Source organism: Phalacrocorax carbo, chromosome 22 (assembly GCF_963921805.1).
Source record: "Phalacrocorax carbo chromosome 22, bPhaCar2.1, whole genome shotgun sequence".
Lineage (NCBI taxonomy): Eukaryota > Metazoa > Chordata > Aves > Suliformes > Phalacrocoracidae > Phalacrocorax > Phalacrocorax carbo.
This window is the reverse complement of record NC_087534.1, coordinates 532,802-559,970: the sequence shown is the minus strand read 5'-3', so window position 1 is coordinate 559,970 and position 27,169 is coordinate 532,802. Positions and strand designations below refer to the sequence as shown.

General features: G+C 46.0%; 2 protein-coding genes and 1 long non-coding RNA gene across 5 annotated transcripts; 1 reads left to right on the top strand and 2 right to left on the bottom strand.

Moving 5' to 3' along the window:
* Positions 1–360: 360 nt before the first annotated feature.
* Positions 361–3,604, bottom strand: YRDC (yrdC N6-threonylcarbamoyltransferase domain containing). Its single transcript, XM_064471400.1, has 6 exons — positions 3,429–3,604; positions 3,060–3,255; positions 2,644–2,758; positions 2,188–2,307; positions 1,332–1,474; positions 361–985 (listed from the first exon to the last, which is right to left on the bottom strand). The coding sequence occupies exons 1-6, from the start codon at positions 3,571–3,573 to the stop codon at positions 922–924; spliced, it is 783 nt and encodes a 260-aa protein (XP_064327470.1). The 5' UTR covers positions 3,574–3,604; the 3' UTR covers positions 361–921.
* Positions 3,603–5,580, top strand: LOC135316782 (uncharacterized). The gene is made up of 3 exons (XR_010376028.1): positions 3,603–3,707; positions 4,503–4,635; positions 4,903–5,580. It is a non-coding gene; the product is annotated as an uncharacterized LOC135316782 (long non-coding RNA).
* On the bottom strand, positions 5,270–26,481 carry MTF1 (metal regulatory transcription factor 1). 3 transcript variants are annotated; one of them, XM_064471397.1, is made up of 11 exons: positions 26,404–26,481; positions 25,523–25,987; positions 18,536–18,774; positions 17,981–18,112; positions 17,379–17,452; positions 16,723–16,856; positions 15,823–15,900; positions 14,676–14,784; positions 13,550–14,106; positions 12,585–12,651; positions 5,270–11,574 (listed from the first exon to the last, which is right to left on the bottom strand). In XM_064471397.1, the coding sequence occupies exons 2-11, from the start codon at positions 25,934–25,936 to the stop codon at positions 11,186–11,188; spliced, it is 2,193 nt and encodes a 730-aa protein (XP_064327467.1). In that variant the 5' UTR covers positions 25,937–25,987; positions 26,404–26,481; the 3' UTR covers positions 5,270–11,185. The 3 variants fall into 3 exon arrangements, with proteins under 3 accessions (XP_064327467.1, XP_064327466.1, XP_064327468.1); XM_064471396.1 differs by having other exon boundaries at positions 26,337–26,422; XM_064471398.1 differs by having other exon boundaries at positions 14,682–14,784; positions 26,337–26,422.
* Positions 26,482–27,169: the final 688 nt, after the last annotated feature.

Sequence of the window (27,169 nt, the reverse complement as noted above, 5' to 3'; positions counted from 1 at the left end):
ATTTGCAATAAAAATGCAATTGAAAACACCATTAATTTCTGCTTTGAAAGAGGTTCAGCTCCCAGTAGCTTCCCTTTTTTTGTGATTTCAGCCATGCTTGGACCCTTCTAAATTAGCCACAGAATTGATACTTTTCTATATCAGTAAAATGAGAAGTGGCAGCTCTGGATGTGAAACGAGGTTCTATTCATGATGACTCCATACACGTTCCTTCTAAGCATTCAAGTCCACCAGAAGTGATGGACAACAATGTCTAAAAATAAGCATTTACAACAGTCGTGCAAGTGGCTTACCGGTTTTTAAATTAATAGCAGCTCCATAAACTTTACTTTTCAATGAAAAATAAATACCAGAGGAAACTTTCATCCATTCCCTATTTACTTCAGCTTAGCACTGTTTTCAGAACAAAATGAAGAGAGTCCACATTTAAAAATTGAAGATCAGCACACTAAGAGCTTGTTTTCAGTCTTTGTATTGGGAGGAAGTCAGGTCTTTCTGAGCAGCTCTTGTCTAGATAGGGACCATTTGAATACTGTTAATTTGCAAAAGCACTTAAGAGTTTCATCTCAGTAGTTACATTTATAACAGCAAAAAACAGATGACACCATAGCTATAACATCATGAAAGCTCGGAAAACCTCTTTTCCATCTTTGCTTTTCTTTCAGACGGGTATTTGGGAATGGTGCAGCAGCACAAAGACGTCAGCATACATACTTGGGTTGGTTTCTCAGACTGCAGCAGATGCGATACTAATTAACAGAAACCCATCAACTGTTGCTCTGGGTTTTTATCTTTTGTTTATTAACCTGACATAACCCATCAACCTTATTAAACAAGGCCATGAACACCCATTCCCTGAATGCGCAGGCACACGGTGCCCAGCTTTACCAGCTCTGCAGAGCCTCCTCAGAGTCTGAAGTCTTAAGATGATTCTGGTATCAAGCCATACTTCTGCCTCAGGATTTCAACTGTAGATGTCAGTGCGCTGTGGGGTGAAACGGAACCATCAGAAAAAAAGGCTTTTAAGGATTAAACTGCATTTCCTGGGAAAGTAATCAGCTAGACGCAGTACTGCATTTTGACTCAAGAAGAACATGCACTCTAGGAACTAGTGTTTCGCACAGAAGCTTCTAGAAAGGGGTCTCCTGGGCTCAGAATTTGGAGCTCCCTTTAGGATTTCTGAGCATGCTGGTAATTAAGCCAAACAACATTAAAGTGAACATTCAACTGCTATGGGAAAAGATGCAAAGCACAAACCACCCTAACTTGAAAGCTTCATTCCATTTAAAGTCAAGAAAAAGCTACAGTTCTACCCAGCAAAGAGCGCTCACCAGCCAGGACGAATGATGGTGAATTTCCCCGGCACAGATAAGTCAACCACAGTGGACCCCAAACGACACTCTGGGCTCCGGACATCCCCTATCGGGCCTCCATCAATGATTAAGGACAACTGAGGCCACAGGTCTTGGAATTCCTGAAAAAGAGAGATGTGGCTAACAGTCCTGAAGATGGTTTGTGATCGTGTTTTAACAGACACTACCAGGCTTTCTGGCGTCAAGGGAGCTGGTCTCTTCCTGTCCTGTCAGGGCAGCTCACTTTTTTCTGTCATGAACACATCCCAGTTTGATTTCTGAGAACAGATTTATCTCAGGCATGCAGGATAGCCACAAGGATTCTCTGGCTGAGGACTTCTCAGCCGCACCACTGTTTAGTAAGGAGCGCACCAAAAAAAGCTAGAAGTCTATCAATACATTCTGGGGCAAGGACAGGGTGTCCGTCCGGTACCGTGCCCAACTATACTGCCACCAGGGTCACCACTTTGCAGAAAGACATCTCCTCGAGTGACAGTTAGTTACCAGGCTGCAAGGACCTCTAGAGACAGCAGCAGTCTCATTCCACAGCCATCCTGCCTAAAGCAATTTCTGTCTTTCAGATTTGGCGCCCACTTCAAAAGCTGCGCATAAGCCTTTAAATACTACTTTTCAGCTCTGCCATCCTCACTTTTTAAGGTGAGGATCGCAGCAAGACAGCTACCCCACACCACATATCCGCAGGCTGTTTTAACTAGAGATTATTAATTTAAAAAATAACAGCAGCAGAGAAATCCTTGTTTTACTGCTTCCAGTTATGAGACGCTGGGACTCTGACAGAATATCACAAAAATGTCAGTGGCAAAATCAGACTTACCGAAACCGTCAGCGTGCTCGCCTGACAGCTGATGTTAGCGCTTGTTAAAGCCAGTGGTCCAGAGCAAGCTCGTGCCAGCTCCCTAATAAAAGAGTGGTTTGGAATGCGAACACCAACCAGCTACAAGGAAGAAGAAAACATGGTTTTACATGCAGTAACCATTTTTTATCTTGCATTGCCTAAAGCCCTCTTGACTTAAAGCTGATACTCTACAGAATCAATACATAAACGCCCGCTGAGCTAGCAATAGCAAGAGACGTGCCTCCATCAGCCAGCCCCTAGCGCAGGGTTATGCCATGGGGAGCACAACAGCACAGGGGCCGGCTTTGGGGAAACGCTGATCACTGCTAAGCACACTAAACACACATGTAAGAATAAAAGCTATTACAGCAGAAGCACAAAACTAGCATACTGTCCCTCAAAAGCAGAGAGGCACGTCCTATGGCAAAGACCTACCGATGTGTAAGGATTCAAGTCTTTATTCAGTTCTTCTGAACGTTGTAAAACCACAGTCACAGGTCCTGGAAGCAGGTCCCGCAGCAGCTCGTCCGGCACGTTCACATGGCAGTACCTACAGGGCAAGAGGAAGCGTGTGAGAGGGGGGTACCCGCACGCCTTCACCCCGACTGCCGGTGCTGAGCACGGCCAAGCAGCCCCAGCCCAGCCCGTCCCCTCGGTGCCCAGCTCTGCGGCGCGGCGGGCAGCGAGCAGCCGCTCCCCACCGCACAGGGCGCCGGGGCAGGCAGCCCTGAGGGGCGCGCCGGGCTCTGCGGGCAGCCTCCCGCGCTCGCACACGGCTGCTGGCACCGCACAAGGGCTCCGGCCGCCGAGCAGGGGCCGGCGGGGCGGCCCGGGGGGCTCGGCACACCCACCTGTAGAGGCGCTCCACGTCCCCGAGGCAGATGGCCAGCGGCTTCCCGCCGTTCCGCCCCTTCAGGCTGTAGATGCTCCGCACGGCGCCGGAGTCCTGCGCCAGGCACGCCACGCCGTACACGGTGTCCGTCGGCACCGCCACCAGCCCGCCCGCCTGCAGGGCACCGACGGCGGCCGCCACCGCCTCCCTCCAGCCTGCCAGACACCGGCGGGCCAGTGGGTCGGGGTGGCGGGGCGGCCGGCCCTCACCCCCGCCCTCACCCCCGCCCTCACCCCCGCCCTCACCCCCGCCACCGCCCGGCCCCGGCCCCGGCCCCGGCCCCGGCCCCGGCCCCGGCCCCGGCCCCCCGCCGCTACCGCGCTCGCACCCTGCTGGTCCGTTTGGGCCGCGCCGCGGGGCGGCAACAGCAGGCGGGCGCTGCAGGCACGGCCCAGGCCCGGCCCCAGGCCCAGGCCCAGGCCCGGCGCCCCCTCCCCGGCTCGAGCCAGCCCCGCCAGCGCCGCCCTGCGCATGCGGCCGCCGCTTCCGGCCCGCCGGGGGCGGGGCGGTGACGCGCGTCCGGGGGCGGGGCGGCCGGGGCGTTCCCATGGCTACGCGGGACGGCATGGAGGAGGAGGCGGTGGCAGCGGCCCTCGGGCGGCTCGGGGTGGGGACCGGGGGGAGCCGGGGGGAGCAGGTGGGTGCCGGGGGGGGGGGGACCGAGGGGTATGGGGGGGGCCGGCGAGTGACGGGGGGGATCGGGGCCCGGTGGGAACGTCGGGTGATGGGGGCGTCTGGGGGGTACCGGGGATGCCACTGGGTGATGGCTGGGATCGCGGGGGCCGGCGGGTGATGGGGGAGACCGGGGGTGCCAGTGGGTACTGGGGGGCCGGGCCGCCCGTGACCGCCGTCCCGCCGCAGGGGGAGGAGGACCTGCGGAGGCTGCGGGCCCGGCTGGAGGCCCGGCAGCGGCACCTGCGGGCCCGTATCGCCGCCTGCGATGCGATAACGGCGGAGATGGCTGCGCTCCGGGCCGCCCTGGCTGCCCCCGACCCGGCCCCCGCCCCGCGCCGCCCGCCCCCCCCCGGGCTCTGAGCCCCCGGGCGGGGGACGCGGGGGCCTGCGGGGCCCCGGCCCGGGACTGGCTGCGGGGCCGACGGGGCCGGCTGAGGTACAGGCTCCGAGGAAGCCTTGCTCGTCCGTGCGGGGGGAAGCCCAGAGCCCGGTAACGCAGCCCACAGAGCCGCTGCCCTCAGCTGTGGCCTTGGACTTCGCTTTCTCTTGTTGCACTGATACCTTATCTTACTAAATTTGCACTTTAAAATAAAGCAATATTGGCTTAGTGCCTATCTCATCCCCCCTGCCTACGCAGGTTAGCGGCTTCTTACTGAAGGAGGTACAGCCTTCAAACAGAGAGCACCAGTTTCCCTCAAATATTGACTCTTTCCTTGACTGTTGACAGGATCAGGACTAGTTAACAACTGACTTGATGGCAGAAGGGCTGGAGAAGCATGAAGGCTGTGCACTGGTGCACGGGTAGCACACAGCCTCCGATAGTAACTACACCCCTAAAGCTGTAGATGCATGATCCAAAGGTACGGACAACCTAGAGCGGGCTGAGACCGGAGGGTGGGAGATGCCCTTCAGCTAGTGGGGTGGGTTTTTTTGCCACATGAAAATACTTGGCTACACTGGAAGCTTGATTTGTTTCAGAGTGGAGATTGTCTGTTTTCCTTATTGCTGCTAGCTTTCCCTAAAGTTTCTATCTATTGGAAAGTGCTTAGGATCACCACCTTGAAGGTTTTAGGTACCAAAACTACCACCTTTACCACAGAAGAGTTTGCCTTCTCATTCCCCTGCAGCTTCAGATGGCTTCCAGGGCCCTGGTGGTGCTTGGCAGGGTGGTACCTGCACTGAACACAGCTGGGTTTGCATGGAAGGGGCTACACAAGCGTTTCCTGTTGTCAAAAATGAAGGATCAGCGGTAGGTGCACAACATGCACTCCACCTCTCACCCATACCCATACCCGGGTGATCTTCAGCATATGAAGTTTGTTTACAAAGGTCACTGTTGAGGGCAGGGAGGAGTTGGCTACAACCAAGGCCCTTGTCTGTCAGGATTCAGGAGCACCTCTGTGTCGTGATCCATCCTGAGGGGGCAGGGGAAGGATCCTCACACTCGCCTCCCAGACACCTTATACTCTGAGGAAAGACTATCATAACACAATGTTTAAATAAGCATTTAATTAGGATTCTATTAGTATTAATATTGCTTTCAATTCCAAAAAAGTTAATTTCCACTTCTTTGCAGATATTTCAAAGTACAATATTAACTTCATACAAAATGAGCAATTAAGCAAACACCATTATTTCACATTTTACATTCTTCAAAAAATACAAATTCATATTTACTCTTTTTTGGGTTTTGGAGATGCTCTTCCTTTGGAAGTACTGTACCTGTAACTAACATATTCACATTGCTCAATGTAAGCACATTTGTTCCCATGTCTCATAGTTAAATAAATTCCTTTAATACCATACACGCATCCTTGAAAAACCTGGGGTTCTTTTATTTTGCCATCTCCAAGACCCCTGCCCACCTCCCCGCACGTGTCAAACAAAACGAAAGCAGTAAGTAGACAACCTGCGGTTGCCCTGGTCTGACAGTCAGGCCGCTGCTGATGCCAAAGACTGCGTCGGTAACTAACCAGGCTCAAGGCTCGCGCATCCCTGCCCGCCGCGCTGATGCTGGTCTGTGTGACATAGAACTGCAACTACAACTCACTCTCTCTCCAAACGAGGGTCAGACAGATAGCTCCGGTTCAGTAAGCAAGTGGAAGGACACAAAGCTACACAGCAAGAAATACCAGCTACTGTAACTACGGTACTGCAAAAACATACCCTTGATTTTGCTGAAAAAGATCATATGAAAAAAATTTCTTGTAAGAAAAAGTAGAAACTGCATTTATTTGAGAAAGTGTACACTGCATAACGAACCAAATTTTGGCCAGCTTGCACACCACCAAAAGCATGGTGTGGGATTTTTAAACTAGTTCCAAGAACACACACGCTTAGACTATGTACACTACCACATAAATATCCAGTTTAATTTGCATTTCTCAGTGCAGACACAGAATCCCACTTCTAGAACATAAGATATATATCAAGACAAGACACAAAAAAGTTAAAAGTTCAGCCCTGTCCATGAGTATCAACTACAGGTAACATTTATAAAAACTTGACATTGTTTCCAAAATATGTTATGGAAAAAAATAGTGTACCAATTAAAAACTATGCAATCAGAAATTTGTAGGGTTTATTAAAGACATGCCTTTTTTTTTTTTTTTTTTTTGCCTTACAGTCCCAATCGACTCTAACGGGTCTGCCCAGCTCGGTCCGATCACTAATGCCAAGGACTTTTCACCCATAGATCTCAAAGCATTTTAAAGAGACAGGTTTCGTTGTCCTCATTTCACAGGGAGGACGCCGAGGCATGGAGAGGTTAGGCAAGTCGCCTAACCCAAGGCCTCACAGCCAGCCAGCGGCAGAACAAAGACCATGACACCACGGTCCCACATCACGGACCTGGCTGCCTCTCATTTCCGTTGCCAGCTGTGCTCCCCACTCGAGCCAGGAACAGCTTTTCATCTCCAATCAGCTCCAAGGTCAATTATGGCCTAACTCTTCTCCCCGAGCTGTTCCACAACCAACAGGCCAGTCATCAGTTCGTTCTCTGAGCCTTATTTAGGATTGGTGCAGGAAGAGTACTGTAAACAGTTTAACGTTGCTGCAGTTGCAAAAACAATATCTGGGATGACTGCAGAAGCGCCATCCTCCATGAAGTAAGGCAGATAACATGACGTCAAAAAACGATCTCGAAGACAAATTTTAAAGGTGCAACATGCCTGCTCCGGAACAGCTTGTCACTTCTGTCATACTCGCGTGGCAGCGCAGAGCGGGGGACAAGGGAGAAAGGACGCACACGCCGAGGAACACAGCTGTGTCCAACAGAAGTGACAAGCAGCCCACCAGAAAGCGTGAGAGAAAAGGCCCGCTAAAGCACAGTGCTCTCAGTGGAATATTTGCATAGATCGGACGTTTGCTAATGATGCATAATTTCTCTTGGGTACAGACAGGGAAGGGCAGCACGTCACTGAGCTAGTCACTATACATATTCAGTTAGACAGACACAGACAGACTGACCACATGGGACAATGATCTTTAGCTACAAGTATTGCACCAAGTTAAGTGCTCATCTTTGCACACCCCTGTTAACTTTTACTCAGAGCAAAAATAAACTTTGTGAAAGTATATACAAAAGAAATTGCAGCAACTGGGTTAAAGAAAAAACCTAAAGTGCATTTTAGATACCAGTATGAGGTTCTGCGAACTAGTCTTTCTGGGCACAGTCAGCATTACAGAAGTGCCCAATTCGTACTTTGTTCTATATAGTTCAGTACCAGCATTTAAACAGTGCTGATTTTCCATCCCTCTACCATCTACAAGCATGAAAAGCAACTTCTACAGCCTGCAGCTGCACACCAAGTCTGCTTGCTTGGGTCACTGCTTGGCGAGACCAGAGCTACCGACGTTGGTAATTAGACCCATTCTGCGTGTTTAAGCTTCTGCACCCATCTAGAAACTGTAAGTAACCAAGTAAATCCCCACAAGCCACAGAACAGCAAAACCTTTAACACAGAACAACCCAGAGCAGTGCAGTTTCGCTCTCTGACTGATAATCAACGGGGTTTGTGAAATGCAGATTTTGCAGAGGGAGGGCACACTGTTCTCAGAGGCTCCAGCGTATTAACAGAACATGTCCCTTTCTGGGAATCCAAGGTCTTACCAGATCTGCAACAGCAGAAACTCCCCGCTTTATTAAAAACGTTATTGTGAGTATGCTAAATGCTGGGACAACAAAGGAAGGAAGACAGAAAAACCTCTGGCGCCGAGGAATCTCAGGGCTTTGCTGCCACTGCCTTCTCTTGCCAGCTGCTCACAGATCCCCTCCCACCCCAGTGTGTTAATGACCACCCCGGCAGCACAACCCTTGATCACACAGCACTGGGGACGATGCAAACGTCCACTGTGAAACATATCAGATACACACAGCATGAAACACTCTGGAAAGCAAACCAACGATTAAACAACAAAAGCACACATCTGTACAACGCAGTCGGGTGGGATGCACAGTCCGCGGTGCAGCGGCCTGCGCGTTCACAGAATCACGCTGCTCTTGCCTCGTTACAAGCTCTAATTTGTTTCACCTAAATTGCAGCCTGCCAGACGCACATTCAAGAGCGTAACGGCAAACCCAATGCACCTAAAAGTCAGCATAAATTTGGAACACATTGCTTTTCCTAGAACACACCAACAGAAAACAGTAGCTGTGAAGAGAAAGCAGCCAAGAGGTTAACGTCAGACACCCACTCAGAAAGGACGCGCACACCTCGCTGTTGCCCATCACCGCGCTTCCAAATCAGCTTGATTTCAAAGGCTTGGGTAGATTATTCTACTAATTTCTGTCACAAAGGGGTTTCTGAAGATGCTATCTGGTCCAACCAGAAGCATATTTTAGGTGGACTAAGTCACAACTAACAAAAGTAGCATGGAAAACCACTTCCCTGCAGGACGGACAGGCTCTGAAGAGGTTGCTGAATGCCCCAGCTGTCACATTTCAGGCCACATCTGGTACCCGCATCCCCATCAGAGAAAACTCCACAACTCCAGGGGAATCTACACGCTCTCACGCACACACACACGTACATCCACTCACCCCCAAACGCCACTGCCATGCTATGCCCAGGAAAGGCATGTGGCCCCTCGCAGCGGCCTGTGCCCCGCGGGACCCCCCCACAGCTCCAGGCGCACCCACGCTCCTCCGAAGCGGAGCTCTATGCAGGAGACTCATCCCCCTGAGGTCAGTCCCAGCCACGCAGGTTTGAGAGTATTTTGTGTTCAAAGCAGTTCCTGCTGCTGTGCAACCAAACTGCATCACAAAATGAAGCTGTAGGAAAAAAACAAAGGGAGCCACCATCTCACTGCCCTCTAGGGATTACCGCTGCAGGAACAAAGCATAGAATGCTTTGCTAATCCGCGTTGGGTGGATGCAAACCTCACGGCTGCGGGGCCGGCACCCCCGCTGCGACAGCGCTGCACAGCACTGCAACGCGTGCCAAGGCGCAGAGAGGAAACGCAATTAGCCTGTTCCCAGGTCAGCCGGTGCCCCCAAGCTCGTCACTGCGATTACCGAAACGGAGCGCTCTGCCCTAGCGAGTGACAGACACCTCCCAGGCACAAAGCACTCTTTGCACAGCCTCTCCTCCCTCGCGTTTGCCCTGACAGGGAAAATTTACCCTTCCGCACTTAACAACTAGAAGCAAGCTGTCAGAGATGTGAAAAGCCAGTTAGTCCCTTTCAGCCCATTTCCATCTGTGCTGTGGCAGCAGATTCGCAAGGGAAGAGCACGCAAGATCGCTTAAGCCACTGTCTCAGCTAAGCCTGTGTTACAGCAGTGTTGGTAAGGCTACACAGAGCATGTCACAAGAGGGTTAAAAAAACCTGCTCATCATCCAGTATCCTAGGGAAGTCTGGCTGCAGTCACTCGATTCTCCCCCAGCAGGTACAGAGAGCAGCTTTGATCAAATACAAAGAGCAAAAGACCTCTATCCACGAGGAGTTTGCATTCCTAAATTTAGTGCGCAGAGAGACTCCACGTTAATTGGCTTACAGTCATTATCTTTGTATCTCACTAATGACAACACTGTAAACTGAATAAAGACTATTTAATATTCTTTCCTTTAACACAAAGAGACAGCCAAAGCCAGAAAGATGGATAAAACACTATAAAATTACATCTTTTAAAATAATGCAGCATAAATAAACCATTTAGAATGAGACTGCATTTATTGCAACATTACAGGCTTTTTGGTGGAAGGGGGGGTTTGTGTTTTATTTACCCTGAGTAGGTTAGAATATAGACTTTCAGTTTGATATGAAAAACTACTATGTCGTGTAACATCTTTTAGTCAAGAAATAGCCCCGTGCACAAAAAGCTGGCATTGCAGTAGGTTGGAGGCAGATTCAGGCAGAAATTAGAGCTTAACAGAAAAAAAACGAATGAAGCGCTTACGGACAGCGGAAGGACAGACTCACTGAATTCAAACTGAATTTACATTGAATCATTCTGAGAATTTTCCTAGAGTTGTTCCTGACAAAAGATGAGAGTAACCAGCAAAGGCACCATGCTCCTGATTAAACAGTCGTGGGGGTTAAGAGGATGACTTGCTTCTGAACAGAGCCAAATAAATCAAACGAGCAGCAGGCACCAATCTGACTGCATCTGGGACTCACTGCATCCTTCAAAGAGAGGCAAATAAAACAGACTCCTGAGCCTGAGTAAGCAGGGGCTCCAATTGTGTTTCCATGTTGTCACGCAGTGTGTCTGCCACCACACTTCTAAGTCCTAATGAAATTAAATGAACAGATCTATCAGGAGCACAAGGTACTTGTGCTCTACTGAAATAAACTCCCCAGAATTTCAGTAGGCTTTAGTAACAGCGTTAGTACAAAGCAAACCCAGGCACCGGCTCCCAGCGCAGTGATGTGACAATCGCATTCCAATAAAGTTGCGCTAAATCACCTTCTATAATGCCATTTTCTACTACAGCAAATTCCTTTCCTGGGCTCCCCTTATAGTGCATGGTTAGTATCAGACATAAGAGACAGAAGAAAATTATAGACCCAAAGAGCTGTAACAAAGACCCACTCGCTGCCAGTACCTTAATCCCAAACATAAGTGATGTGCAATTGGAGACAAACTAACCCCCCCTTTTTCTTTTTAAAATCTTTTTGCACACGAGTAACCTTAACTTCTGTGTTCACATATGACAAGCAAAAGTGACAGACAGTGCAGCCGAAACAGTTCATATATAACTTAGCTTTTTCTTTTTTTTTTTTTTTCCTTTTGTTTTTAGATAGATTCTCAAAGATGGATGTACCTGGTATGTGACTAAGATGACATCTGTGAAGCAGAAATAAGCCACAAAACTTCCAAAGAGGAAGGAAAAAGAATCGATCCTTCAGTTTCTGCTTCTAAGGAGAAGGGTTTTACCCTCCAGGTGCAAAGGAAAATCTGGAACATCTTCACTTAGAGAAGCTGCTATTCAAACCAATTTCTTCCTCACCCTGCAGTAGTGCTTCAATTGGAATTATATTAGATGGGGTTTCAGGACTTTGGAGGGACAGGAAGTCCGATACATCCATGGCACTTAATGTTTCAGTCTGTGAGTCTGAAGGGTTAACTATCTGACTGCTCTGCCCACACGCAGGAGAAGGGGAAGAGGAAGGAAAGGTCTGAGGCTGCAGCTGGGGAGCTGGCTGCTCCAAAGCTTTTGAATCAGGTGAGGAACATTCCTTCTTAATGGTGGCTTTGTCCTTGGCAGAGTCTCGGCAGGCACACTGACACTGGCAGGCCTCCTCCTGCTTTATAATAATGACAGGAACACTGAGACCAATCTGCTGAACAGGGTTTCCTGAAGGTGAAACAAAGACAAAACACAACGGAACTACATAATTTCACAGCAGGGACAAATAATCTTTGTTAAATTAGACAGTGTGCACCTTGCAGCAGAGATTATGTGTTACTTTGTTCAGGCACAACGAATACCTCCAGCAGATGATAAATAAGAAAAAAGTGGCAGGTACGCTCTGTCGATGAGCAACCTGTTCAGGTCGAACCCAGGCATTAGAAGTCTGATCTAAATTCTTTACACAGCACGGTTGTCTGGAAACATACTATTATAACTTTTACAGCATAAAATCCAATAGAGTGGCACTCAAATGCCCCAGGCCCTATGCACCAATCTCTGAAGGTGATGATACAACATTACACCAGCAATTCTACTCCCTGACACCAACACAGGTGCTTTCCTGTTCACTTTCTCTAGCCTGCTCTCCTCTCCCATCTTGCTTCCCATGCTTCCTCCTCGCTCTTCCTATGCTGCTCTACTTGCCTGGCTTCCTTTCTTTTTTAAAATTCAAGTTTTAAACTTCTGATCTCTCTTGACTCTGATTCACCTTTGCAATATAAGAACACTGTGAAGAAAGCATGTTATGGAATGGAACAGCTGTGTATCATTTTGATGAATCCCAGACAGTGTTTACCAAAAACAATTGTTAAAGAACTGATAAAGTTTACTACCTGTTTCACATCTTCATTTAAAAGAAAAAACAAATTATGTCCTTGCATTTCTGTCTTTTGTTCTTCTATGTAAGTTCCATTAAAATACTAATTTTTATGCATACTGGATCTGATATGTAAACCTGATTATCTTACAAGTTGTTAGAGAAACTACAGGACAGATCTCAGCACAAAGCTATGAGTCTACAGCAGACTGTAAAAAACCTCAGGAAGGTAAAAACACAAAGATGAAAGGATTGCCTTCAACATTTCTACAAGCAGTAAGATCACCACAAATCCTGGTCCAGCTAACAGTACTACAAGCAGAGAAAGAGAGAAAAGCAAGTTCAGTGTCAAGCTTACCTGTGTTGCCAGCTACTGGTAATGCAGTGGTAAAAAAAACCTTTTCTACTACTTTTGGAACTTGTGGCTTTAAAGAAAAAAAAAAGAAAAAAGTGAGAGTTGATTCCTATCAAATTTCCATTGTTCCAATTCCAAACAGCTGCAATCAACAGCTATACATGTACTCCAAAGAGAACAAGAACACACAGGAACACACTTTTTTTTTTTTTTAAAGTAACATTTAGCTTGTTTCTGGGCTATGGACTGGCTATCCCAAAACTCAGAGTATTATTTCAGCCATCCTAAAGATGGGGCATAAGCACCCTCCCCACTACATGCTTGTTAATGCAGCTTGTGGTTTTTGACAACTGAGCAGCTGAATTCTTAAAAAACTGCTGCGCTTGCTCATGGTGCTTGTACCTGCTGCCATTCACTCCTGACCATTTGCAACCGAGGAAGTCTAAAGGTGGCACCAGTATTCTTAAAGATAAAACACAAAGTCTCAGCTGTCCAGATTTACTGGAGAACCAGAGACATTCTGTTTTCCCAGAAAACTTTTCATTACCTTTATCAGGCTAAATTAGGAAGAGACAGATTACAAAATGTCTGAACACAAACTTTACAGAGTTTTTTGTGCTTCCACTTGTCAAAAAGTAATAGATTAAAATGGACATATATTCTCAGGCCATGTGGTGCGCTGTCCTGGGTAAACCAAGACGACACCTGCTGCGAGAAGCCTGGCTTTGGGAAAACAAGAAAGCAAGATTTTTCTGCACCCCAGATTTCTGTTTTCTATTTATTTCTCTATTTTAGGGGCTGCATTGGTGACACATTCATACATATTACCATGATAAGCATTATACAACACTGCATCCTGGTTTGTATTTTACAGTTACAGGTTTGATCCCCTTCCTTTTCAAAAGCAAGGACTCTAGGAGGAAGAGAGATGGTTCAAGCTGTTTCAAAGCTGTGCTGGGTATACTAACCATTTGTTCTTGGCTTTGTGGAGAACCAGTGGCACCATTTAAGATCCATTGTAAGTTTTGCTCTCCCATGACAATGCTGGACTGCAGAATAGCAGTGCTCTGAGAAGGAGTAATTGTTATAGTTGGATTACTGGTCAGAACAGAGTTCGCACCAACAGGCACAGTCTGAACTACAGCTGGCAGGGGCTCAGTGGCACTTGATGCTGCTGGGGCAGGTGCCCCAGCAACCACTGAAAGTCCTTGTACCATGGGCTGTGGTGGCGTCTGAGTGTGCTGCAGGAAGTCTTGGTGACTGGCTGCAAACTGTGTGCTGTGAGGAACAGGCACTTCTGGGGATTGTAAAACAGTTGCAGGATTTCCAAATGCAGCTTGCTGTGAGCTGGTTCCTATGGAGGAGGGAGCAGCAGGTGCTGCTGAGGCTTGTAGTGCTGAATGCGAAGGCTCAGAGATGCCAAGCTGCAGTACAAGTGGAAGAGACAACGATGCCGAGTCTCCTGCAGAAGGCGGAACAGCAGCGACTGAGTCTGCATCGCCGTTAAAACCTTCAATCAAGGCAGCTGCCAAAAGAAACAAAGAAAAAATGTAAATACCTCAGTTCTCGTAACATGTGAATTAACAACTTCTTCAATAAACTTACCAACCAGCTGACAGATTTTTGCTAAGTAAAGCATTAGCCCTTTCACATCTTCAGACTAACACCCAAAAACATGTAACACAAGACAGTGAAAGCTAAAAGTAAGTCCAAATTCAGTAGGCCAGTAACACTGAATACTACACACAAGCTGATCAGCCTCATTAGCCCTCTCTAAGAAGCCTCTTTATGCAGCTACATGAAGAGAGGAAGCTTGAAAACAATGCTTATGTGGGATGTCCAAGAGCATCAATGTCAGCACTGTACGGCAAGTGCTGTAAATAGTCAGTCAGTTCCCCTGTCACTGCCCGAGCGTTGCACCCTCTGTGAATACAATGCATTTCCAACACAAAAGAATTTCAACACTGAAGCTAAAGTCCTGTTTGCTACTTAGTTACGTGGGGCAGAAATCTTCAGTCTGAAATGCTGAATTAAGTACATGCATACAGAGGGGGGAAACTGTCAAAAAAGCTCTCAAAATAGTGCAGATACAACCTGTACCTGTCTGCTGAGAGTCGTCCTGATTTGCAGTATGATCTGGGCTCTGAAACATAGACTCAAAGATGCTTGCTGGTGAGATTGTGCTAAGGTCTTGTCCGTGTGTCTGGCAAATAGAAAACAAAAAGGAGGACATCATATAACATTTTATCTCAGGTCTCTCTAAATTTTGCACAAATCCCAGTCAAGCAGTGTATGAATGTCAGAAACACCTCTCCAATTAACCAGCCACCTTCAGGAAAGGCAACATATTTCACTTACCTAGTGTAAAACGACACTTAGTTTTTATTACCCACAATCAAATTTACCAGCATCATGAGCAAATCCTTACAAAAAAGTCCTTTAAAAGTAGAATATATTCTTCTGCATCCACACTTTAACCCTTATTTCTTGTAATACTGTGCTAGAAACAGAAACAGACATTAATTTGTTCTTGGCTGTTTGTGAGATCTTCTCAGGAGCAGAAACAAAATATCTCTGCTTCAATTATATCCTGGACTATGCACTACTGTCACGCACGCTGCTCTAGGAACAGAATATATGAAAAAGCTGCATGCTCCTTCCACATCAAAGCACAGAAGAACGACACAGTCTCATCAGTATATAATTTTCCTCTATGTAGAATTTAAGCTCAGTCAACAGTTACCAATAAGAACATTATCACGGTAAAATCAGATGCAGAGCCTTTAAAAACAGGTTGAATTAAGCACAGCATGTTTTGGAGGAAAACCCTTCTCTGTCACTCAGTTATTCTGCTTTTAGACAGAAGTACTTATTTTTTGTTCCAGCGTTCCAAAAAGGACAGCAATATTTCATATTTACAGGCTCAATAGGGCATGTAAGAAACACACAGGGTTTCTGCAAGAGAGCGCCTCCTGCAACTGCCACAAGACAGACAGAAAAGCACTATTCAGTACATCTAAACCAATTCTATCCAAAGTCACTTATTCGGTGAGAGAGTACATCACCACCACTAGCAAACTGAAAGCCTAAAGCAGAGCATGCCAGAGGCCCGAACAAGCAAAACGGAAGCCACCAGCCACACATATCTAATCTGCTGTGTTCTAGTTCACAGGACAAGCACATTGCCAGAAAAGAGCAGAACTCAAATTACGGGTGAGGCAATTCTGGGACAGTAACTCACTGGATTAGAGTTCTCCCGCAATTCTGAATCTGTTGATATGAGGCTTAAGTCACTCAGACAAAGTGAGTGGCTTGTATCCTGTAAAGAAGAAAAAGAAATGAGTTACAGATTAAAAAAGTAGTCCCAGAAATGTTTTAATTACTTTTTAGAGTCCATACAATCTGTCTGCGCAGGATTTTAAGCTATATGTGACCCACGTCTCAGTGCTAAAATCAAAGGAGCAATATTACTAAGCAAAGGATACTTAGTAGCTGTCAAGGTTTCTTAACATCTTTCACATTACTTCCAGAAAATTAAATAACCTAAAATTTTAAATTTGTACAGGAACAAATCAGCCTATGGAAAATAAAAAATGTAAACCTTAACATCTAGCATTTATTTTACTTCACACACTTATTAGATAGTATTGACTAAAACACAAGAATCTACAAGGAAAGCACGATAATATATATAATTGCCTATAAACTTGTGTCAGTACATGGCATACTCGTCAAAGCAGCAGTAGCCCAAGTGTTAGTTTTCATGTGATTAAAAAGTTAGTAGACAAATTTAGATGAACTTTTCTAAATAAAACTTGGTAACCAAATACCACGCTAGAAGTTTCAGAAATACGGATCCAGTGTTTATCATCAGCACACTGTAAACACAGCACATGAGAGGGCCCTACGCTGCCACCTTGAGTGACAGAAATCGCAGAATTGAAATCGAATTCTCAGTTCAAGAGAGGCACCCGTGGGTTTCTTCATGGGAGACAGGGCACCAAGTAGTTACAATTCCCTTTGAAAATCCCAGCCTTAAACATTACACCTTTAGGACAAACCACAGACCAAATAATTTCTCCCCCAAAGTACGGTTTAGTCTCCATCTAACACAGAAGCCTTAGGAAGAAGTGCTACTAACCTCAGATACGTTGTTATTGGGAAGTGCATTATAGGAATGTCCTTTCTCGTGCCCTTTCATGTGACTCTTGAGACTATACTGTGTACTAAAAGTCTTCTCACAGCCGTTACTGGGACAGAAGAACGGTTTCTCCCCTACAGGCACCATAAAACACATAACAAGCTTACAAACATTATATCAGACAGGTACTTTTAAAGCACCTAGAAAAGTAGTGATATTTTATACAAACAAGATTGATTGTATAACACATTCAGCATTCTTCGGAGCCTTGCAGGTAAAAGCTTCCATTTTACCACATGAACTGACACAAGACAACATTTAATTTCTGTGCATCATTACTGATACATGTGTGAAACATGCTCGTGAAAGTCAAGACCTGTCGAGCACAAATCAAAGTGCATAAATGCAAGATTGGGATTGCCCTGACGCAGGTGCAGGAGTCTGCGCTGGGCCTTGCTGAACTTCCCGAGGTTCCCATGGGCCCACTCCTCCAGCCTGTCAGGGTCCCTTTGGATGGCATCCCTTCCCCCAAGTGTATCAACTCAGCATGGTGTCACCCGCATATTGTATGTAAGTATAAATACATACTAGGATTCTGAGAGTTAGGATAAATGGAATAAGCTCAGTTAAAGAAAAAACAAATCCCTGGGGCTTACCAGTATGTGTCCTAACATGTGTTTTAAGGTGGTGGCTTGCAGCAAAAGCCTTTCCACAGCCGTCATGCTCGCACCTGAACGGGACATCACAGAAGAGTTAGCATCAGGCTTCTCTGATGGATCGGTTACAACCTGAGACCACACTTTGCAATAGCCCCAGGACTCTGAAAAGCAGGCCTAATGCTGATCTGTGTTAGTAATCGGGTGTCTCCCAAGAGCTGCTATGCATGCGACACAGACTAGAGCAGGGCTCTGAACAGCACTTTAAGAGTCAAGCATGAAGTCAGCATTTGGAGGGGGGGCTCCTTCATGGAATAAACATTGAATCACAGCAGAGAAGCAGCAGCATGTTTTAAAAACACGCTCATTGTGGCACACTTATTTAAAAAATAGCTTGACTATTCTTGTCTTTGAAGACAGTCAGCTCACCCACTCTTACAGGCAACTGAGGGAGCTCTAGCACAAACATACTCAAATGCCAGACACCCTCGCTTTTTTCTCATGAGAACAGCTTTTCATTCAGGATGGTAATAGCTGTCTTTCAGCACAGGCACCCATTACAGAAGTCCCACAGAAGTAAAAATTGTCATCCAGCAACTTACCGAAATGGCTTTTCTCCTGTATGTGTTCGGATGTGCTTCCTCAGATCACTGTGCGTTGTGAAGTATTTACTGCAGCCTTCCGATTCACAGTTAAATGTTTTCCCTGTGTGAAGCCTCTGATGTGCTTTCAACCTAAAAAATAAGCCAAAAAAAGTCCTCTTATCACTTGTAGGATGAGACGGCCCCTACCTGAGGCAAGCAAGCCATTCATTCAAATGTGCAGGACAGGATCAAAGGCTTAACATATTCTGAATTGATGGTAACTAGCTTATAAAAGTAATCGATATCAGTCCCAAAGCGCTCAAGAAAATCTGAGCGCTCCTTGTGTCTGTGCACCAGCTTCAATATTGTTGTAATATGAATAAGCTAAGTATGACATCATAGGTTCTGTCCTACCACGCTTGGTATAGCGCTTCCACATTTTGGGGGGGTTTATATTCATACCTGTGCCTGGAAGAAGCATAACAATTGTGTTCAGACACAAACAAAAAGTAGATGCAACTTGCAAAACAGCAACAGCCACATCTGCCACAGAAATAGGCAGAGACCTCCTACCTGTACAGTGTATTGAATGCCTTTTCACAGCCCTGCACATCACATTCAAACGGCTTTTCCTTAGTGTGCACTCGAACATGGATCTTGAGGCTGTAGGAGGTAAGAAAGGCCTTGCCACAGCCTTCTTGATTGCAGACAAAAGTGTATTCCCCACGGTGTGTCTTTTGGTGAGTGCGCAGATTTCCGGCAGTGCTATAGGTGCGCGGACAGCCCTCAAAGGTGCACTGGTATCTCTTAACCTAAGAGAAAAAATGCTGCATGCTTAACTTTTAAGCATTTCTGGAATCTAGACAGGGCAGATCTGCAGTGAAGCATCAAAGACAATGGAATAGATTTCCACCCCAAAGGCAAAAAAAATATTGCCGTTCAATTATCAGATAACAATATTTCCGCTGCACTATGTGCAGAAGGAGTGGTGCACATTGGAAAGCAGGCTGACCTTACAGAAGAATAGTAATCTAACAGAAGAGGGGAAAAAAGGAGAAACATAATTCAAAATGTTCCTAGCTAAAAATCTGATAAAGTAGTTGGAAAGGACACTGAGACACTATCAAATATACCTGCATTCCTATATGTAGCACCTACATTTCACTCAGGTGCTTCTAGCAGAGCTACTTATTTATGGCAGAGGAAGACAAGGGAAAATGTACTTTCACAACCTGACCCTCAAAAGCACTGCCCTGTGTGCTGAATTCCCATTCACACCCTGAATGACAGCTACAGTTCTCAGCATCTCCCATGGTCTAATCATCAGTCCGTTTATTACTTCATTTTATCTCAAAAGCAGCCTTCGTTGTGCTTTGTTCCCCTCTTCTGTTTTTACTTAAATAGTCAATGCCCAAAGTGTAATGAATCGAACAGGGTGCTTTACATCAAAAGGCATGCCTTACAGATTTCTCAGTCAGCTACCCACATCACCAGGAAACAATTTCCAGTTGAACCAGATGCAGTAGCCTTCCCAGCTTCTGCAACAGGCAGAAAGACCATGTAGAAGCTTCCAGTCCGCAAGTCGTAACGCTTAATTAAATCTCATTCTCTCTTGTGAAGTGGAAGGAATAAGCCATCTGATATGCTTGAATAAATTTACCTTCAACATTAATTACCAGACTGATGGCTTTCGTTTGACTCTCACAGTTGAGAAACCTTAACATCTAAAAGTGATTATAGAGCCCAGGAGAGGACTTGATGGTTGACAGGCAAGAAGCAGAAGAGCATTCCAAAAGTATTTACATTGACGTGGAAATGTTTAGAAAGGCAATGCAAACTCACAACAGAGGAGCAGGAACCTGCAGGTTGACTAGTCCAACACTAGGCAGGAGGATAACACAGCAGGACATAAGCCAGCAGTTTTCCTCTTTCCAAGGCACAAAGCACCCATCTCGCAGTACTTAGTACTACCGCTTAGAAAAGGCTGCAGACTGGCTTCAAACAAGCAGATACTGAATTAGGGGTTGATACCAGGAGAACCGGATGAGCCTACAGATATCCAATGCGCAACATTTATGGGTTTCTGCCCATGCTGTGACTCAACAATGGCTCTTTTTGCTTTATATACACCCATCAGAACAGAGCATTTGATAATCACGGTTTTTTTACTACCACAGCTTGGAAGCTGAGAACAGAGTAACATGGGATTCCCTGACCTATTGTCAGGTAAGTACAAAATCACTTTATTTGAAGTCATGCTCCTCTCAGAACAATGGGAACTTAGGTGGGTGTGTTAAGTAGGAGTAACACCAAAAACACATCGTTCTTGGTGTGCCTAATTAAGAATTGCGTATTTTTTTAATCCTTCAATAAAATAGCTAATTAATGCTTAATGTAATATCACATAAAGAAATAATGAGCCCCCAGTAAAATCACTATGAGATCTGTAAATGGCTCTCTGAAAGACATTTGTGTTTTGTCCAAAAATTGTCTCCCATTCCTGTACAACAATGGCACAAGAGTAAGGATGGCTGAGGGGATCTGGGACACATTATTTATTACGCTAACAGGTGCTGGAACCGCTGGAGACCATCTCAGTGCTACAAGGTCCAAAGGAAGGTACACACCTTCAGGTTTTGTTTCTCAAACAGTCAAAGTAAGAGCCCTTAACAGTGCCCGTTTGAACCACGTGTGCTCAGCATTTCCTCTTCAGAGCACGCCTGCTAGATCCTACATCAAGTGCCTGATAACTGAGGTACCCAAAGGATATTTCACTGCATGCTGTCACTACCCTCTCTCTACATACAGGTTTATACTTCATAACAGTAGCTACAGAACACGGGTGTAAAGCACTAAGGCACACGTTTCAGGGCTGTAATAATCAGGTTACTCAGACCAGGCTCTGCCTGTCCAGAAGATCACCCCTAGAATAAGGGGAGCCTGGGGAACGAGCTCTTCAGTACGGGCTGGGATTGCAGTTAACAGAACACATCATCCCAACAGCTTCCCAGGAAGCAGTGTGGGTGTAATCTGGGTTCTAGATGGCCCTCCGTAAGGAAAGACAAATAAACAGATTCTCAGTTACTTCCAACCTATTCTGTAGGGGACAAAGGGGTCCTACTGGCAATTTTAAGAAAACTTTATAAAATCTGAGTATATAGGAGCTCAGTAACACCTTATGTAGTCTCAATCTGTAGCCTTTTGTTGATGGCACAACAATAGGATGGCATCAACCTTCACCTTCCTTTGATAAAACCTTAATATTTGAGGAATATTAGAGCAGGTTAGACATACAAGAGATCCTTACAGAGAGCACAGAAATATCATAACCATAACGCTAGGAAGACATAAGACAACTATAAAATACTAGCAGTAGCTACCATTTTGGCTAGTGCTGAATTCAGTTCCTGTCCCTTAGAGTTGATGTAAACAGCATATTGCGAAATGGAGATGAGTTTTCCAAGCTATTTATTATCAGTACTTATCTTACTATTCAATTAAACCAGGGAGAAACTTTACTCTGAAATGCAGACTTGAACAGACAATTACACATCCAGGAACTAGTTCTGCGTGCTTTTCCAATTTCACATGACAGATGAGAAGCAACATTATCCCACAGAACTGTAACTGCCATGAAAAAATATTTAGCTATTGCAAAATACAGTAGGAGAGGAAAGGATAGCAGAAAGAAATTACAGAGGATGGCAAAAGTATATTAAAAAAAAAGGCATTTTGCCCCAGTAAGATGCAGTGAAATTGAAATTTACCTATGCTGAGGAGCTTTTTGAAAACTACAGTTCAGGAACCTTACTGCCAAAACCCAAAAACTTTTCCTTCTTCAAAATTTCTTGCCTGACTGAAGTGCCACTTCTAATCTTCACTACATTCCCATCTAACAAGGAAGACTGTGGATTTCTTTGTGGCTTTTTGTTTTGTTTTTATAAAAGGGACAGGGAAGAGGACCTACTCCATACTTCACTGTAACAACTTTAAACAATCTAAAAACAAAAAGCTACTTGAGAGATATTAAATCAAATATAGTATCAGAAGAAATGGTATTAAGATACACTGTTTTCTCATTATTTCTATAGGCACTAGTTACCTAGGCTGCCCTAAGTACAGGAAATGCAATTAGTTCATATGAGAACAAGTAGGAAAATGCAAGTTTGGGCTCTTGACTGAACGGCCTACCATGACATTCACAATACAGAGCAAATTCTTACTAAATCCTTGTCCTCTTGTGATCCAAGGTTTACTATAAAGCATTTAACTTGCTACAGATTTGCAACAGAAGTGGTGCGCTACACCAAAACCAGCTGTTAATGGTTGCACCTGATTCGCCCTTGATTTTGTACAAGACAGTAACAAGAGGAAAGATGAAAACCATCAAGGGTTTAAGTTGAACAAGCGATCTAGATGATAGGACCAACACTAACTTGAAGAGGAGGAGATTTTGGGGGTCTTCACATTTTTATATAGTCACTTAGCATTATTAGAAGCAACGTACAGAGAAGGAAACCATAATTCCAGTGTAAAGCAACTTGCCCTTAATTTATAGTTCAAATCTGTTAATAGTTATCAATAAATATCCAAGCATTACCATACAGTTACAACATAATTACGTTTGGCTGAGTCAGCCAAAACACAAGAGCATAGACTGGTAAAACACAGGCACAAAGTCAGAAAGTGCATTTTATTAGACGAGAAGGGGTACATTATCTTCACCAGGGATGTACATTCAGTACAATTTACGTATCAGTACTGAATTAAGTGTTCCCTGCTAAGAGTTTTAAGGCAGCTGGAAATTAACATTTTATGTACTGCATTACAGGACATTCTCCACAGCACTTCCCATAATACACAAGGTATTTGACACAGGCATGAAATACCTAAAAACCAAGTGAGGAGTCTGTTAAGATTTCTAGGTGTTTACATTTAGGTCTAGAAAGTCAAAGAAAAGGAGAATATTAATTATAGGTTAAGGATTTGGTTCCTAGCTGCCAATGCACTTATTTAAAGGAAGACAGCAGTAACACTTCAGCTTAACCGCCTCAACTATGACAAAGGCCTTGCAGTGCTCCCCCTTTTCTCAAAGGCCAAATCTTTATTTCATAAATAATTCTGAGAAGGATACTGCAGACAGAGCAATACTACCACCATGTTCTAAGCAAAATAAAACTTTCTGTAAAGCAGAAAAGCATTTAATTCTCTTTGCACATTAGTAATATAAGCACAACAAATAAGCACTGATTATACACATAAAATTATGTAGGTATTGGCCATGAAAGACTTGCAGTGTGACAGCAGAAGTACTCAAGACCATTGCCACACACAAGCAACAACAAAAAAGAAACATGGCAGAAACAGGAAAAACCACAGATGCCGAGGACACGAAACCACAGATGCGGAGGACATGAAGCATACAGAAACAAGTTGCTTTGAAGATAAAGCCCATGGCTGCATCACATACGATTTTTGCAAAGGAGAGCGCGCTGCCCCTCCCAAGGAGATGCACCCGATGGAAGCTTTAGAAGAATCTTAATTAAGCATTTACCTTAGAAGTAGGAACTAACTGCCCAATAACCAACACGACTGACAAAAGCTGAGCCTGACACACAGTGCCAAAGGATACTTAAACTGCTCAGTTTACCTTTAACTCATCTTCGGTTTATGAGATTCCCCTTAAATTGCTATTCTATGTCACCACTGACAAAAAAAATAATGAATTTGAAATAGAAAACTAATCACATTTATTCTTACAGACAGATTTATAGTAAGAGAAGTGTAATATAACAGAAGAAAGTTAAAGTTAATTAACAAAGTGTAAAATCCTCTTTTGCTTCATAAATGTCTAAGACTGGCCTGAAAATTTGAGGCTTAAAAACAGTTGTCTCAAGAGTTAGAACTACGACAGATGTTTTGGAAGTACCAAAGAATTGGACTTCCAAGTTCAAGAGATGAGCCAGATGTTCAGGGGCCTTAGAGCTTTCCGTTCCCCATCTCTAGAGAACTTATCGAGCACTTGAAACAGCAGGACAAAAAGGGTTTTCACAAGATGGAAGTGTGTCACATATGCTTAGGGCTTATTTCCACTGCACTCAAACTATAGTGCAATTTTCTGGGGTGGGGAGGGGAGTTAGTTCAAGAGATGGAAAATACATTCAGGTAAAGGGTTTAATTTAGAAATCCCAGGTCTTACAAGCCTTTTTGAAAAAGGAGGGGTGAAGAAATAAGATCAGTTTAATTGCATGTGGAGTTATCAACACCTGTTTAGCTAGTACACACTGTTCTCAGACACTGCAGGCTGCAAGCTGATTATCCTACAAAAAGAAAAGGAAGTACTGATGTGACTGACATACAAAATTTAAATATTTTAGCAGCTTAGAAGTTAAGTTACAGCAGCTGCTAATATGAATAATAAACTGAGCAAAAGGAGCTCCTTAGACTTAAATGGGCTTATTGAATAAACCTCAGCCCAGAAGTTTCGTCACTAACTGCAGAGTTGACCTCTGCAGACCCATCTCCTCACTGCCAGGTGAGCGATCATGAAGGCTCCCCACTAATCTAAATTATTCAGAGTGCTCAAATCCAGCTTCCTTGCTCAGCAAGGGCTCATTTCTGCAATTCTCTATTACACTGAATATCAGTTACACTTCTACCACTGACACTTGTCTAGATCATCCCGTATTTAAGTCAGAAGGGCCAAAGAAGGAGCAAAGTTGTCACTGCATTGGTATTTCAGTCAACTTTGCATTGCTTTTGCATCTAAAAAGTGAGAATCACAAGTCAATCTGTACAGGCCCACACCACTTTGCGTGCTGGTAAAATTCATTAGGGAAACAGAATTAAAAGTAATCACCATTTTAAATATGTAAGCTGACTTAAGTTTTCAAAACACAGCAGTAGGTAGTCTAAAGCTTCCCTTATTTTCTTCTCACAGTTTCCCTGTGAGTGACACAATAACGCTGCAAGTAATGTCAAGTTTGGCATGCTCAATTTCATACTTTAGCTACTGCCAACAGTCTGGCATTTAACCTGTGACTTGGATGTGCTTTTCTCATGAATGTGTTTAATCACAGAATAACAGAGTTCATGCTCTTTTTATCTCTGAACTCAGGAAATAATTGTCCAGCCAAAAGAAAAATAAGAGACCACTAAAATCACATATGCTACTAACATAAATGTGGTTTCGGTACCATATTCTCCTGCCATCTAGTGCGTTACCACATGTCAAAAAGCACTTCCTGGCTGCTTCATGAGAGAGCAGCAGGATATTAAGAGTGAAAACTGATGATGCTTGCAGCTTTGCCGCTGACCCACTAAGCAACTCTGGGAAACAGCTACGCCTACCAGCACAAAGCCCTGCTATCACTAAAAGTAAGAGCAGATTTAATGGAGCACAATTCACTCCACAATACAGTAACCTTTAAGAACAAGGGAAGCGTCTGTCGGCCTCCTGGCAAACAGCTTTAGAGAAACATATTTTCAAGCCATTTAAGGTCACCAGGTGACAGGGTCTCACAATAAGCATAAAATTCAGAATCACAGTTAGCTACTTACTTCTTTAAGCTTGGTTTCTGGGCATTCAGACTGCAAAGTGAGTGTCGCTCCTTCAATATTTCTTGGCATAGGAGTTGAACCAGGATTTATTGTTAGATGAATCTGATCTGGAGAAATAATGTGTTGCACGTAACCCTGTGACATTCCTTCATGATCTGCTATTAAATGAAATCCTTCTTCATGACCCTCTGGTAAAAAAGGCAAGTGATCACCACACTGTCCTTCATCCTCATCATCCTCCAACACGCTGTGGTCTTGCTCTATTAGAACAGTCGTCCTGTCATAGACTGTCCCAGATGATGAAGAAACCAGGCCGTTTTTATCAGCAAACCTCATCATACTGTCATCTTGGGTTAAGTCGTCTTCCTCCGCTTCATAGTAGATGGCGCTGCCCTCGGGACTGTTCTCCCCCATGGCTCACCGCCTCTCAGTGCGATATCGCGAAGTTCGACCGTAACGACTCATCTGCGACAGAAGGGGGGTGGGGGGGTGGGGGGTCAGGCGGCGGGGGGGGGGGATGTCAGGCGCCTCAGCCCCGGCTGGGGCGGGTTCCCGCTCCGCCCCCAGGCGCCCCGCGGCCCCGGGGCGGGCGGGGAGGGAGGTAGGGGTGCCGAACCGTGCACCACGGCCCCCGCCCTAAAGGCCGCGAAGGCGGCCCCTCCCCGACCGCGGCGCTGGAGCTACCCCCGCCCGGCCCGGCCAGACACTGCCGCCCCGCAGAAAGCTTCCACCGCGGCCAGCGCCAGGCCGGACCGCGCCGCCCCCCCGCCCGGGCGCCACCGCCCCCCAGCCCCGCCAGCCCCACCGCGCTCACCGGGCTCCCGGCCGCGGCGGCACCTCCTTCCCCACCCCAGCGGCACCATGATTACCAGCGCACTCACTTCCGCTTCCGGCCGCGCACGGCCCGACGGGAGCGCCGCGCCCACCGCGGGGTCTCACGGGAGGGGGCGGTGAGGCGGGGGTGGGGTCGCGCCTGCGCACTCGGTGGAGGTGCCGAGCGGCGGTTCGCGCTGCTGCCTCTCGCGTCCGTCCGTCCGTCCCGCTCGCCCGGGGCTCGCTCCGCGTCCGTCCGTCCGTCCCGCTCTCCCGGGGCTCCCTGCGGGTCGTGCAGCCGCGGTGCGAACGCAACGCGAAACCGGCCCCCGCGCGCGGAAGGAGCGTCACCGGCGCCAGGCCGGGAAGGGAACGGGGCGGCGGTGCCGGAGCGACAGCCTCCGGGTCGGGACGGGGCCGCGAAGGCCGCTGCGGCGGCGGAGGGACCCCACAGGCACCACAGCCAGTGTTATAAGGGGTTTATAGCATGGACATACAGTCACACGATAGAAAAAAACCCGCCATTTCTTCCATAATTGAGACAAGTTGAAAGCAGAGCCAGGCTGACTTCTCCTCGATACCCCTTTTGTACCCCCCGCATGGGTCAGGCAGCAGCCGCTCCCAGACCTCAGCACCCACCAACAGACAAACACACACCTTCAGCACTTGAAGTCTCTCCATCAAGACACAAAACTGCCAAATACCTCTTTGGAATTAAGCGCCCAAACACAGAGCCACTGCACACATGAGCCTGCGCCCGCTTTCGGAATAAACCCAGTTTCTTGCAGACCCGTCCCTTACCTCCCTCGGAGTACCAGTCCGCCTCGCCAGTCT